This window comes from Tiliqua scincoides, chromosome 1, assembly GCF_035046505.1.
Source record: "Tiliqua scincoides isolate rTilSci1 chromosome 1, rTilSci1.hap2, whole genome shotgun sequence".
In the NCBI taxonomy this organism is placed as follows: Eukaryota; Metazoa; Chordata; class Lepidosauria; order Squamata; family Scincidae; genus Tiliqua; species Tiliqua scincoides.
Genome location: NC_089821.1, coordinates 98,838,037 through 98,852,565, shown reverse-complemented (window position 1 = coordinate 98,852,565; position 14,529 = coordinate 98,838,037). Strand labels below are relative to the sequence as shown.

The 14,529-nt window shown below is 42.3% G+C and overlaps 1 protein-coding gene across 3 annotated transcripts in view; it reads right to left on the bottom strand.

Annotated features, from left to right (window-relative positions):
• The window catches only part of TANC1 (tetratricopeptide repeat, ankyrin repeat and coiled-coil containing 1), a 180,548-nt gene that overhangs the window by 65,496 nt on the left and 100,523 nt on the right, over positions 1–14,529 (bottom strand). For all 3 annotated transcript variants that reach the window (XM_066612033.1, XM_066612034.1, XM_066612035.1), the window contains one exon: positions 12,236–12,340. In XM_066612033.1, the coding sequence (XP_066468130.1) occupies positions 12,236–12,340 (105 nt within the window). The remainder of the gene's footprint in view (positions 1–12,235; positions 12,341–14,529) is intronic.

Below are 14,529 nucleotides of genomic sequence, written 5' to 3'. Positions count from 1 at the left end.
GCACTATAGCAAATCAATTTAAAAAACAAAGTCTCTTTGCTCTGGTGATTTAAAACTGGCCTTGCTGACCCTCGTAATGCACACAGAGACAATGTCTCTCTCCAGGAGCTTCACTAGGAGGCAACAATCCCTCCCTTCACCAGGAGCCCAGCAAGGGGGAAAGAATGGAGAAGGTGATAATCGCTGCCATTTAGCCTACTTTCAGGTGCTCGGGGGGGGGCGGGGAAGGGAGAAACCTGCAGAGAGAATGCTTGATGGATTGTCAGCCAGCTGCCCTCTCTGGCATTATTCAATGACTGTTTTCCTTTCATTCAAAGGGCCCTTCTCATCAGCTTTGAGACAGAAAAATCTATAATGGATAATTAGGATAATTAGGTGGATAATTAGGTTATACCTATAATCATTTGCATGACTGTCTCTCTGCAACAGTAAAAAGCAGTTTTTTAAACTGTGATTTTAAAGGGGTACATTTTTCCCCTTCTCCAGAGATCAGCACATTCCTTCTCATTTGCAGGGGCCATTTGTGTTGAGTCGAATCCATATATAAAAAAAAATCTGTGTACAACAAGGCTGGACCTGTATATCAAAAAAGGTACAGTAATACTTCCTATAATGCTGATTGTGACAGTACTGTTTGTCCTAAATGTAATTTTGGAAAAGGAAAAGTGGACAAGGCAATCTGCCCTAAATGCTTTCAGCAAGAAGCTTGTATTTCCCAAGGATGAGTCACAAGCTGGCTCACCCGCCTAGGATTAGCTGCTCCCATTATCTTCCACTGCTTCCATGCAGGAGGAGCAACAACAACAGTGGTCATTTAGAACAAGTTCCAATGTAATGCACTGGTGAGTATAGTATTGTGAACACATCTGCATTAGAACAGTGTTATTTCCTCTTATAGTGCTGATTCACACAGCACTCTGCTTTTCTAGTAACGTATCCACAGTATTACAGGAAGCATTACTGTTTTCATGTTATCCTCATGTACCTCTACTCGTGCAATCAACCCAAAATATCTTCGTAATTGTTGTTTTGAGAAGCTTGGGCATTTTTCATTTTTAACTTCTGTGTAATATTTTAAGTTCCCCCTGCCCCCATAGAAGACTTGGTGTGTATGATTTAGATTGGGGAAATGAGGAGGGAGATGACCATCCCCCCCCCCCACTGTCACTTCCCAATTTTCAAAGTAGCATATTGAGTACTTGGAATCATTCGGATATGTTTTTTTGTTTTTTTTAAAGAGAGAGAGAGAGATCACCAGTTTAAAAACATGAAGCAGAGAGCAAAGGGTACCGTTTAATAAGATGACTTGAATCATTAATGCTCCTTCACAAGTGGCTCAGAAAGAATTACTGAAACACAATTCCTCTTGTTCATAGTGAACAAGACAGCTGCTTAATCTTGATCTAAATTTAACAGCCAGGCTTAATCCTCAACAGAAAAGATTTAACAGTTTTCTCAATATCCTTCCAGTGATGAAACACCTCCTTATTTCTCTTCAAGTCACATGTCTTACAGTGCATTCAAAGCATTTAGAGCTTTTTTTTTTTTAGCCAGGATTTAATCCTTACAGACAGTAGTCTGCCATTCTTGTCATTAAAATAGTCTCTGCACAGATATCCTCTGTCACTTCAGTATCATTTCTTTAGGTATTTGCTTGATATAAATAGTTGTAGTTGGCACTACATTAGTCTCCAAGATTCCTCATTTGCTTCTCTCCAAGCATATTTGAAGAGAGATACATATACATTTCACTTATGTACTTTCAATTTAATTTCCACGTACACTAGAATAAGAGCTCTGCTATCAGGGGGGAAAAACTAATTCAGGTTCACTTTAAAAGGTGACTGTGAATGGTTTTTGTATTATCTAGGCAGGGAACCAAATCATTAACCATTTGAGTACGGTTCCAGTTCAGGTTCATTAGTATTTCTGGGCAGGAGGTTTGATAGAGGGTAGAGCCACCATTAAGCCTGAAGCTTTAACATCTGACGGTCACCAGTTTGAGATCACCGGAAACCTCTGTAAGTGGCAAGACCTTGAAAGCTGACAAACCAAGCCAAGTCGTTTTGGGTGAGAGTCGAAAGAAGCCGGCTCTAGCTCTTTCCATGAGAAAGAAAAGAGCCGTCTCTCAGCATGGGAGACAGCATGCGGCCAGAACATTTCACCACACCATGAGATATCCACCTGGACTGTAGATTGTTCCTGAAAGATAGAACTTATTTGTGATTGTATACATCCCCTTGGGGTTTAGAGGAAGTCTACCTGTGTAAACCACCTTGTGCCAAAGGAGTAATCCAATGGCCAGAAAGGCAGTATATAACAACAACAACAGGTATTTATATACCGCCTTTCTTGGTCTTTATTCAAGGCGGTTTACATAGGCAGGCTGATTAAATCCCCGTAGGGATTTTTACAATTGAAAGAAGGTTCTACCTTTCAAGAACCACAACAGTCCAGGTGTTTCACTCTGATCTGGTTTCACATTCTGGCCTCCATCCTCCCACACTCAGAGCAGATGGAATCACTCGGCTTCAGCTTGTCAGCTGCTTCAAGGTCGCACGGTGCCGGTGGCCTCAAACTGGCGACCTTGTGAATGTTATCTTCAGGCGGACGGAGGCTCTACCCTCTAGACCAGACCTCCTGCTCCAAATATAAATACCAACAGTTGTTATTATCTAATTTTTGCACAATCATGTTGTCTGTGAATGGATTTTGTTTATATCCACCAATCGAGTCCTTCCCAAGGGCCTAGGATAGGCAGCTATTTTTTTATTTTAATCGTTGCATTTCTAAATATCTCCATAGTATATGTGTTGTTCCTAGTAAGATGGCCTTTTGTAATTGATTGATTGTGTTAGTGCTCATCCCAATGGTGTTCAAGTGCGGTATATAAATACCTGTTGTTGTTGTTGTTGTTATTTACTGCCTTTCTGTATATAGGATAGCACCAAAGGTTCCTATGACTTGGTATTGCTTTCTTGTGCTGCAGTCTTTCAACTTCTATTGGTAGGTCTATAAACTTGGTGATTCCAGTTCTTTATCTACTATTCTACTATCACCAAGTACTGCAATGTCTACTATCCAGACTTTCTTATCCTTCTTGTCAATGATGATAATGTCTGGTGTGTGGTGTGGCAGATGTTTGTCAGATTGTATTCTAAAATCCCAGAGCACTTTGACTTCTTCATTCTCTACTTTTTCAGTTTTGTAATTCCACCAGGTACCTGCAGGCAGTTTATACTTTTTACACAAGTTGCAGTGAATTATTGTCGCAACTTTGTTGTGCTGTTCTTTGTAGTCAGTTTGCACAACCTTCTTGCAGCAGCTGACTAGATGGTCTATAGTTTCATCAGCATCTTTACACAAGTGACATTTGTTGTCCGTAGATGTTTTCTCAATTTTGGCTCTGTATACATTAATCCTTAGTGCCTGATCTTGGACAGCCAAAATTAATCCCTGTCTCCTTTAATCTACCTGTTCTTAGCCAGTGCCAGCTTTTGTTGTTATCAGCCTTTCCTGCAATGTCTTTTGTGTACTGTCCATGGAGTGTTGTGCCTTGGTATTTTTCTTTCCCAATATCCATTTGATCTTTTTTATAAACCAGTGAGTTTTATAATTCGTTGTTATTGTATCACTATCCCCAGTATTCAGCGTCTTTTTTTTGATAAACCAGCTTCAAGGCATTTTCTTCACTATCCTTCACCTATGCCCTTTTCTTTTCTTGTACAATTTGGTATAATTGTAATCCCTTGCCCACCTAGGTTTCTGGGTAAATAAAGTCTATCAACATCACTGAGTGGACGTAGGGCATGATTCATTCTCATTATCTTCCTGGTCTTCCTGTCTAGCACTTCTAATTCAGATTAAACTGAAAACTGTTCATACACACAATTGATTATATTAAACTGAACTCAGAACATGAGACAGATGCGGCTACCATATTAAGGGTCAAATTCAAAGTTTATACTAGTGAATTCTATATAAACAATTCAAACTAAAATAATTTCATGCGTGCACTGCTGCATCAGTTTGCCTTCAAAAACCTTACATAGAGGTCATACGACACGTTTCTTTCCCAAGTCTCCACCTTCTCCAAATACACACTTGCACTGACAAAGATACTGCCTGATACAGGTGATTATCACCACTAGCAGTTTCCATGATTGCAGCAGTTGGGAAATATAAATTATGGAAGTCACACATTCTTCTAGGACTCTAGGTCAGTGTTGCAGCAGATTGCAGCAGTTGAGAAATATAAATTATGGAAGTCACACATTCTTCTAGGACTCTAGGTCAGTGTTTCTCAAACTGTGGGTTGGGACCCACTAGGTGGTTGCGAGTCAATTTCAGGTGGATCTCTGTTCATTTCAATAATTTATTTTTATTAGACTTGATGCTACCATGGTATGTGACTGCACTTGGGGAAATGTTGCAAACCAGTGCTTTTAACAAGCTACTATGTATATACTTTTAACAATGATAGTCAAGGGGACTTACTCCTGGTAAGTATGGGTAGGATTGCAGCCTAGGATTGTTAAAAAAATTTCCTGCTTGATGTCACTTCCAGTCATGACATCACTTCCGGTGGGCCCTGACAGATTCTCATTCTAAAAAGTGGGTCTGAGCACTAAATGTGTGAGAACCACTGCTCTTGGTTGTAGCTGCATGTTGTTCTCCCATCACTGTCACCTAGCCAAGATGACCACCAGTTTGCTGAGAGAATTAAGAGGCACATACTTCCCCCCAAAATGTAACCAAAAGTAACAGCACAAACAACCAAAAGAAAATCAGTGGACACCAGCTTGATACTCAGGATAAAATTGCTAAGATTTAAAACGATCAAGTCTCGTAGGTAGTTCATACAGAAATCACATGATTATTTCTGTACTTCTGCCAAAAGAAAATAGGTTATATAACAGATTAATGTACAGTGGTGATATAAATCAATAATTAGCAAGTGGGGTGGTAAAATAATTTTTTTTTTGTTCTAGAACAGAACACAAAGGCAGGACATTATAGAACCCAAAATGGGTTCCACCACCCTATTTGCTAAGTATTGATTTATGATAACTAACCACTCTGGTGAAAACCTTTGATTTTCTCCCCCTTTTCTTTTTACCTATTCACAGCCCTTCTAACTCCCCAGAGCAGTGGTTCTCACACATTTAACATCGGGACCCACTTTTTAGAATGAGAATCTGTCAGGACCCACCGGAAGTGATGTCATGACCGGAAGCGACATCATCAAGCAGGAAAATTTTTTACAATCCTATCCACACTTACCCAGGAGTAAGTTCCATTGACTATCATTGTAAAAGAATATACACAATAGCTTGTTAAAAGTACAGGTCTGTAACATTTCCCCAAATGCAGTCACATATAATGGTAGCATCAAATCTAATACATCAAAGATAAAATATTGAAATGAATAGGGACCCACCTGGAATTGGCTCACGACCCACCTAGTGGGTCCCGACCCACAGTTTGAGAAACACTGCCCCAGAGGCTACTGATCAATTTGATGCAGAAACCATTATTCGGAGATGCTACTCTCTTTTTTTAGCATCTTCACCTTCTCTTTGAATTTGAGCCACCTTACTGGATCATGAAGTTCACCTGATTTCCAAAACTGGAAGATTCAGAAATCAAGATGACCACTGCACGACCAGGTAAAGCAAGGTTAGTGTCCATCAGCTATATGCTGGGGGAGGTGCCTTAAGATGGGCCTGGTGGTCGAGACCTACTGGGATTTTTTTGTAAATTAGTACCCTTTCCCTTGTTCCTTAGTGATGATTCCACAAGTCTGAAGCTGTTTCTGAATGCCAGGTTGGTGAATAATAACACTTGCATCAACTGGGATTTAATCCTGGGTGAGGGTGCCTACCTGACATATATTAGAGACCTGGTAGGATGAGGCAGGAGAAACAACAGCCCAATTCAAAACAGTGTGCACCGGCTCACAGACAGCGTGCACTGTCGCAAACATGCCTTGAGGCAGGTTTGCAGGACTTAGCACCAGCTCAGTGTTGGAACTAGCCCAGCATGAACCTGCGCTGGAGTGGCGCCTGTCAGAGGCTGACAATCCACCGCCCGACACTCCATGTGAAGCGGCAGGTGGTGGAGAGGTAAGATGAAACGTGGGGAAGGCACAGGAAGAAGGCATGGTGGGGGAGAGAAGGAGTGGAGATGGTGGCAGGCCCTACTGCCATATCCTGACCCCCCTCCCAGCCTGGGAGTCCTGACGTGAGTCTCCTTGAATCTGTACCTGCTCAAGAGTGGGCACAGAACCAAGGAGACCCATCAGGGCTGCTTGGGGTTTACATGCACTGCTTCCCAGCCCCACTGAATGCAGTGGTAGCCATTTTGTTGCCGTTGCAGCCCTGGGCACTAGGAAGCATAGGATTGGGCCCTCTCTCCCAGCTTTCTCCACCAAGTCTTTACCTTTGTTTTTCTAAAAAAAACTTTGTATACTTTACTGATTATCTGCCTGGACTACGTTCAATCAGAAAGAAGTAGGTTCCCATTCCTACCAAATCACCATGTTCCACTACTGGAACATGGTGATATTTTTTTCCTCCAAGAGGATACCCTGGATTTGAGGGCTCTCTGTTTATTTGGGCTTTCCCAAGCTGGGTCCTTTCAGTCTGGACTTTATACTTTTGGGTGGTGGCAATAAAGAGACTATCATTTTCCCTAGTTTATTTCCAGTTTAACCAGTAAGAAGAGTTGTGTAGAGCAAAACAGAAGAATACCATCACTAACCACAAAATTCTGTGCTCACTTTGGCTTCTGACTTCCCTTACAACCACATATTTTCTCTCGTATTGTAGATAGCATTGTTATGTTTTGATGCAGTTATTTCGGTTCCATGCTTCTTCTGTCTCATTATGTAAAACAAAAAAGCTTAGCAGTTTACAATTCGTTACACATTGTATAATGAGAATTCTGGGAAGCGAGCAAGTCATTTAGTAATTCAATGGGCAATGTTGATCAGGGGAAGGGAAGCCCTGGTGCCAGTGCCTCCCTCTTTCCCCCTGATCTGCCATGCCAGGGCCAGAACTGGTAGACCCCACTGCCAGCATGAGGAGAAGTCCAGGCAGAGAAAGACCGTCCTCAAAAACCACTTATGCAGAGAATTCTCAGAAACCTATCCAAAAGCATGTAGACAAGGATGTAGGATGACTGTGGCACATGTATAACTGATTTTAAACAACAGCAGGTGAAGAGAACACAAACAGTTTTATTAAAAACATAAATAGGGTTGGGGAGAATACTACAAGGAGGAAAGAATAACCAGACTTGGGAAATTGGTTAGACATTGGATGTGCTCAGGGCAGATTGTAACATAAAAATTCAAACATGTGATTACAGGCAAACTTAAAAGCAAAACTATTCGCTAACACAGTGGTTCTCACACATTTAGCACCGGGACCCGCTTTTTAGAATGAGAATCTGTCAGGACCCACTGAAAGTGATGTCATGACCAGAAGTGATGTCATCAAGCAGGAAAATTTTTTAACCATCCTAGGCTGCAATCCTACCCACACTTACCCAGGAGTGAGTCCCATTTACTATCATTGTTAAAAGAATATACGTAATAGCTTGTTAAAAGTACAGGTCTGTAACATTTCCCCAAATGCAGTCACATACTATGGTAGCACCAAGTCTAATATATAAAATATTGAAATGAATGGGGACCCACCTGAAATTGGCTCACGACCCACCTAGTGGGTCCGGATCCACAGTTTGAGAAACACTGCCCTAACACATAAATTGTACTGTTTCCTAACTCAATTTATTCCACTATCAGCTTTAGGGATCCATTACACCTCTCTGTTGCCCAGGGAAGCAGGTGAGAAATTGACCACACACAGATGCTTTCTCTGAGCAGCCAAGACAAAACACAGGTACGCATCCCTGGACTTGGCATTAAGTAACAGGTTCAATGAGATCACAGGTTCATCTGATTAGATGGTTACAGTACTGGTTCCCAATCTGTGGTTCATGAGACCCTGAGAAGTGGTCTACAAGATCTCAAGAAGAAAAAAAGATTGCCTTTGATCACTTTCAGTGTCTTGCTGAGCAAGTACTCCTCCACAGAACACCATGGAGAAAGATCGCCTGCAGCTGGCACCATTGGCTATGGCTGAGGGCGACCCATTTTCCACCTTCTCTGGCAGTCCGTGGGGGAGGAGCGTGCAATCAAGTGATGCTTCCCCACAGACAGCCGGGGGGGGGGGAGAGAAAGGACTGCCCACAGCCAGCAACAAAAGTAGCAACCCACAAATAATTTATTCAAGAATTTTGTCTAATTATTACAAATTTAACTGTATTTTTTGTGTGCAAGAGATAGGGGGTTGCATGTGGTCCACAACAATTCCAATTTTTGTTTCAGGGGTCTGCGGGCTCCTGCTTTATAGCCACCTGGATATCCCTACCTACTCTCTGACATGGTCAAGTGGGTTTGGGTGGGTGCCCAATTTGCTGGTATATGCCAACCCCAGCAGGTGGGCCAATTAGGAGTTAGTGGTCTTGCCAGACCCAAAAGATAAAGGAATATACAAAACAACCTGTCTGCCTGACCATACTATCTTTCTGCAAAGGCAATTATCAAATTATCTTAGAGAAACCTCTTTCCCATTGAAAGTTTTCCCATGCTGCAGTTTTCTTTAAGGGTAACACGGGGGGGGGGGGAGCACTAAGCAATCATCATATGGGCTGAAGCTTTTTAAAAGCAGCGAAGCAGAGTCTTCTTAGCTAGTGTTTATGTTCATTCCTGTAGAGGCAGCTACTGAACCATTCGAAGCACATACTCAGAAGAACAAAGAACTAAAAAGGCACTAGTAGCCAATAAAGCTACCTGTGTAGCCAAGAGTGAGTGAAGAAGTGGCAGCCATTTTTTTTGTCAGAAGCACTACACAAAGCAAGTTAATTGCATTTAGAAGGGTTATTGGCTGCTAAGGAAAAGGAGGGTGGCAGATTTCGGCTTGATTGCAGGTACCGTGGGCCTTGAAAACACTTTCTACCCCATTAAGGGAGTACTGCATGGATCAGCTCTTAGAACACTTTATAGCTAGCTAGCTAGCTAGCTAGATCTTAGCTCTAGCTAGCTAGCTAGCTAGCTAGATTGATCTATCTATCTAGATCTTAGCTCTAGCTAGCTAGCTAGTTAGATCAGCATTGGCTCTGTCATCTGTCTGTTCACCTTTTAAGAACCCCTCTGTAAATGAAAACTATTGAAGTAATCTCCAGACAATAGTGACAATTTACTGCAGAATAATCAGTTTGGGCAGCCAAATATGACACAAACCTCATAACTGTCATTTCTTTGTTGCATATGACAAAAACTGGAGAGTATCTTTCCAACACCAGGTTGGGAGAGCTTAAAATTTTAGGTATTCTTTGCCTCTGCCATATTTGATCTTTGCTGTAGATCAGCAGTGTGTAATCATTACACTGTATACTGTGTCCCAGCTGGTGGCCAAGTGGCAGTGAAATCTGCTGCCATATGGGAGACAGGATGGAGAATTAAGCTGCCCAACCTAACAAACAGTTATCAGGGCCTCAGGGTTTAAAATGATGCTCGGTAGTAACCTCTCTGGTTCACAAAACCATTTGCTAAAGAGAAGAATCACTAATCAGTAGGGCATGAGAGGTGACGGGAGAGTAAAGAATCCCTGTGAAGTTTTTTCCAGTACTATTCTATTCAAAACATTCAATTGAAAGCAGCAACTAGTATTTGACTATTCATCTACCATAGCTGGTAGGTGTATGACTAACCATATTTACACAGTGAAGATAAAAAATGTTGGAGGGAAAAACCTTAAGAAGATATGTTTGTGAGAATGTATTAGCCCAGTGTTTCTATCCTGAGACTGCATGAAACCTAAAAGAGACAACCTATTGAAATTAATGTTTTGGAATTCAGGATATATAAAATGGAATGCAGCAGCCAGTCTAGTTTTGAAACTGAAGTTGTTGAGTGAAAAAGAAACCCAGCAACAGACCAGAACAGACACAAGTTAGACACAGTGATGACCCTGGGGCATCTGTCTATCCTATCTTGTGGGATTCTTTCCAGCCTGTAGAACCTGAGAATGTGGACAGGATTCTCTGGAGTGTGAGACCATCTTTTTTGCCCGCTCAACCCTTGTCCGGCATGGCTAATTAGATCCACCAGGGGGAGGGGACTGGCCAAGTGGACAGGGAGGGTGGTGAATTCTTCTATGAGGGAGGGAGCACTACTACAGACCTTGAAGCAGGCAGTAGTTCTCCTCCTCGCCCCCCCCCCCGAAGAAACCCTCCCTAAATCCTACTAACTTGAACAACTTCCGGTCAGTCTCTAATATTCCATTTCTGGGCAAGGTGATTGAGCGGGGATGGTGGCATCCCAGCTCCACAGAGTATTGGATGAAGCTGATTATCTGGATCCTTTTCAGTCTGGCTTCAGGCCAGAGTTTGGGACAGAGACTGCCTTGGTGGATGACCTATACCGGGGAATGGACAGGGGGAGTGCTTTCCTGTTAGACCTGCTGGACCTCTCAGTGGCCTTCGACACCATTGACCATGGTGTCCTTCTGGGTTGGCTGGCTGAGTTGGGGGCACTGTCCTGCCATGGTTCCGCTCCTTCCTGGCTGACAGATCCCAGAAGGTGGTGCTGGGGGATGCTTGTTCGGCATCCTGGCTTCTTAGGTGTGGGGTGCCGCAAGGCTCCATTCTATCCCCCATGCTGTTTAACATCTACATGAAGCCACTGGGAGAGGTCATCTGGAGGTTTGGGGTAGGGTGCCATCAATATGCTGATGACACCCAGCTCTTTCTCTCCTTTCCTCCTGATTCCAAGGAGGCAGTCAAAGTTCTGGACTGCTGTCTGGAGGCTGTTGGGAGCTGGATGTGGGTGAACAAGCTGAAATTGAATCCTGATAAGACAGAGGTTCTCCTGGTCCAGAAGTCCAAAACTCAAGTATTGGACTACTGTCCTGCTCTGAATGGGGTTGCACTCCCTCTGAAGGAACAGGTTCGCAGTTTGGGGGTGATCCTGGATCCGCAGCTGCTCCTGGATTCCCAGGTGGCGGCTGTGGCCAGAGGAGCCTTTGCTCAGCTTTGGCTCATTCACCAGCTGTGACCATACCTGAGTCGTTCAGACCTGGCCACAGTGACCCATGCCCTTGTGACATCCAACGTGCTCTACGTGGGGCTGCCTCTGAAGCCTTTTAATGCTGACATAAGGGGGCATGGTTTTTTTTAAAGAATTATTTTAATTTTGGGTTCTGAGTTTTATTGTATTTGATTGTTTTTAAATGTTTTCTTTTTATATATATTTATATATTTTACGTTTTTATATTATTTCTTTTGTAAGCCGCCTTGAGTGCCCTTTACTGGGGCAGAAAGGTGAGATATAAATTCTATAAATAAATAAATAAGCATAGAAGGGCATGGCCATCTTCTGCCTCCCCATAAATGATGCACAAAGAAAAATTAGGATTACTGTAGGTGCCAGGACATGAATTTGCAGCTCTTGTAGCAACAGCCTACCCCTCTACAGGTAGACTTTGAAAACTCTGGCCTTAGATTCAGAGTACAAGAAAAACAAGGAAATATCCAATTTATCTTTAAGTTATATGTTGACTGTACTGGTGTCAATTAGGCTGTAAATCTAAAATATCACAGTGAATATAAAACCCTCATTATTGTACAAATACTTACAGAGCGGCTTGATTGTCATTTTGCACTGACATTCACCGAAACTGCACTTTGTTATGTGGTAGTCAAATTTAATGAACTTGGAACTTTTCAAGAATACCAATTATCTCCAGCGTCGGGCTGCTACCAGCTTTGCTAACACAGTCATCTATTGTTATTGCTGTCTGATTTAGCAAGCTTTTCACTGCAGTGGCAAGAGACAGCACTGTAACATGGCATAAGCAGAACACAGTCACTTGAGCAAAAAAATACCCTAAAAGCAAGTTTAAAAACTAAATTCAAACAGGCCCTGTTACATTACAAGTGACCCACAACACACACTTGGTTTTGCTTGGAGATTGTGTGTCCATCACTCCAGGATTCCAAGCTGCAAAGCACAGCACATCATGAACTATCACAAGATCAGCAAAACCATTCTGCTGAAAAAAGAAAACTCAATTTCCCCTTTTTGATAAACATTTTCTTTTCAGTCTGAAGTCCACTCATTAAGTCAAAACAAAACCACTCCATTCACCCTCCCACCCACACTTACCATTCTGACTGTGCTCTGTCAGCTCAGACGCTTTCCTCATCGGCACGATGGCTGCATCGCCTGGCACCCGGGGACTTTCCACGTACTTGGGCTTCCTGACTGGACCTGAAATGGGAAAGATCTCAGCTTGTTTGATAATTTTCCAGATGGAACACAAGTTTCAGAATGCACAGAGGACTAGAACAACTCTAAAGGTAGAGCTATTTCATGCAGCAAACAGGACAACACTATGAACGCTATAGTAAAGACAGTGAACTCTGTCGTACTTCCACTCTTGCAGTCTGTTGTCAGGGAGGAAAAGCAGCAACAGCAAGCTCTAGTCAGGCTCACTTTTTGGAATGTAAACTCTGCTGTGGAACAAAAGCAGTTTGCTTCCTGTGATGATCCTGAAGCAGTCTCCAGCATATGTAAAGAGGGTGACTTTGACATGTTCAAAACCTACACAGCTTTGGAGTTGGGCTTTCTAGGTGGAACTGTTGTTTTCCACTTCAAATTGAAGATAACCCTGTTTACTGGTATAATCTTTGAAGCTGGGAGGCAAGGATTACAAAGCAGACAGCTTGCAACATTAACACTCTAAATACTCCGTCCAGCAGCTTTATATCACTGGGTACTGTATTTTTGCCTGAGTGAGTGACGCATGGTGCAGAGGGGAGGGAGAAGAGGAGAAAGATGCATTTGGGACCTAGCTATATATATTTTCACTTGAAAACAAAAACACAGCATTATGATACTTACATTGTACTTAAAATTAAACAGAAATATTAGGTATTTTATAAACATTTCTTTTGGGGGCAGATAGTTCATCAAAGGATTTTATCAAATGTAAGAAAATAAATTCTTAATTTAGTACATTCATTATATTATTTAAATTATTAATGTTGGTGTACTTTACTGAATGCAACAACAATTGCAGGAAACATTAAAAGCACAATAGAATTCTGAGTCACTAAAATAGCATCACTATGAGAACGATACTGCCATCTAAGGGTTCTTTAGAGAGTCTCCAAAATAGTGAGGGAATTGCCCTAAGGAAGCCAACTATCAGGTCACTCCTGCCCGTGAATACTATACACCAGGCTCCAAATTCCACGATGACAATATGGTTCCATATAGCTAGTATATATATAGCATATACTATATAGCATTTGTGTTGTGTACCTGTGTGATGTAAACAAGCACTCCATAAGCGAGAGGGACAAGGGCCAGAAAGACAAAAAAGAATACATTCCATGAATACATTCCAAACACTAAAAGAAAGTAATCTGGTGACCTCAGTGAAAAAGGGAAGTGCAACAGGAAACAGGAGATGTGGATCAGAGTTCCACTCCTGGGGGATGTAAAATGTGGCCTCCACAGAGCAATGCCTTTTGGGAGAACTGACAACAACAATTTTAGACAGAAAAAGAAGAAACACCAGAATTAGAATCAAATTCTCTCATACAAACACCCTCAGTAACAGCTGCAGAAGAAGGACAGAAAAGCAAATAAGGGGAACTTTGTTGTATCCCTGAGGCCTAGCCAATTACATGACCCCATGCATTGCACCCCAGGATCACAGTCAAACTGATCAGTACAGAATGGGAACTATGGGGAGCCACAGCTCTGTGGAACATCACAGGCTAGTGTATAACACAGCCCAGGTTAGATGTCTGGTCACTTTCATCCACTGTGCCGTGGCACACTGGTATGCCGCGAGTGGTCCACAGGTGTGCCACAGGAATTTGGGTGAAGGTCTTTTTTTAATAGGGCCAATGGGAGATGTGAGTCCCCACTGGCAGTACGGTGTGCATTGTCAATTGTCAAAAACCTGGTGGTGTGCCTTGACCATTTTAGTGCCTTGTCAGTGTGCCATGAAATGAAAAAGGTTGAAAATCACTGGCCCAAAGCACATGCAGTCGGGACAGTCCAGTCTTGTAGACAAAATGATCAGCATACAAATAACCTCACTCTTGGCAATTTTCTGATACAGTCATACTCTAAGTAGACAGCCTCACTTTGCCCAGACCTCTTCAATCACTACAGTGCCACCTTATCCTGCTGACACAATGGGATTTAGCAGCAATCCTATCCCACTGAAAAACTTAGCAATGCAGTCCACAAGCTCCTGTTTCCTGTTTCCCAGTAGAATGGAGCTATTAGAAACTTCAAATTGTCGGAGTTGAAAGAGCTTAGTATTATTTTAATATGTGGAATTCTTAGTGAGCAGACAGAATGAAGCAGAGAGACAACATTATGAGTGTAGCCAAATTAGATGAGCTACTGTGCACATGAGCTAATGGCGGCATATGGCT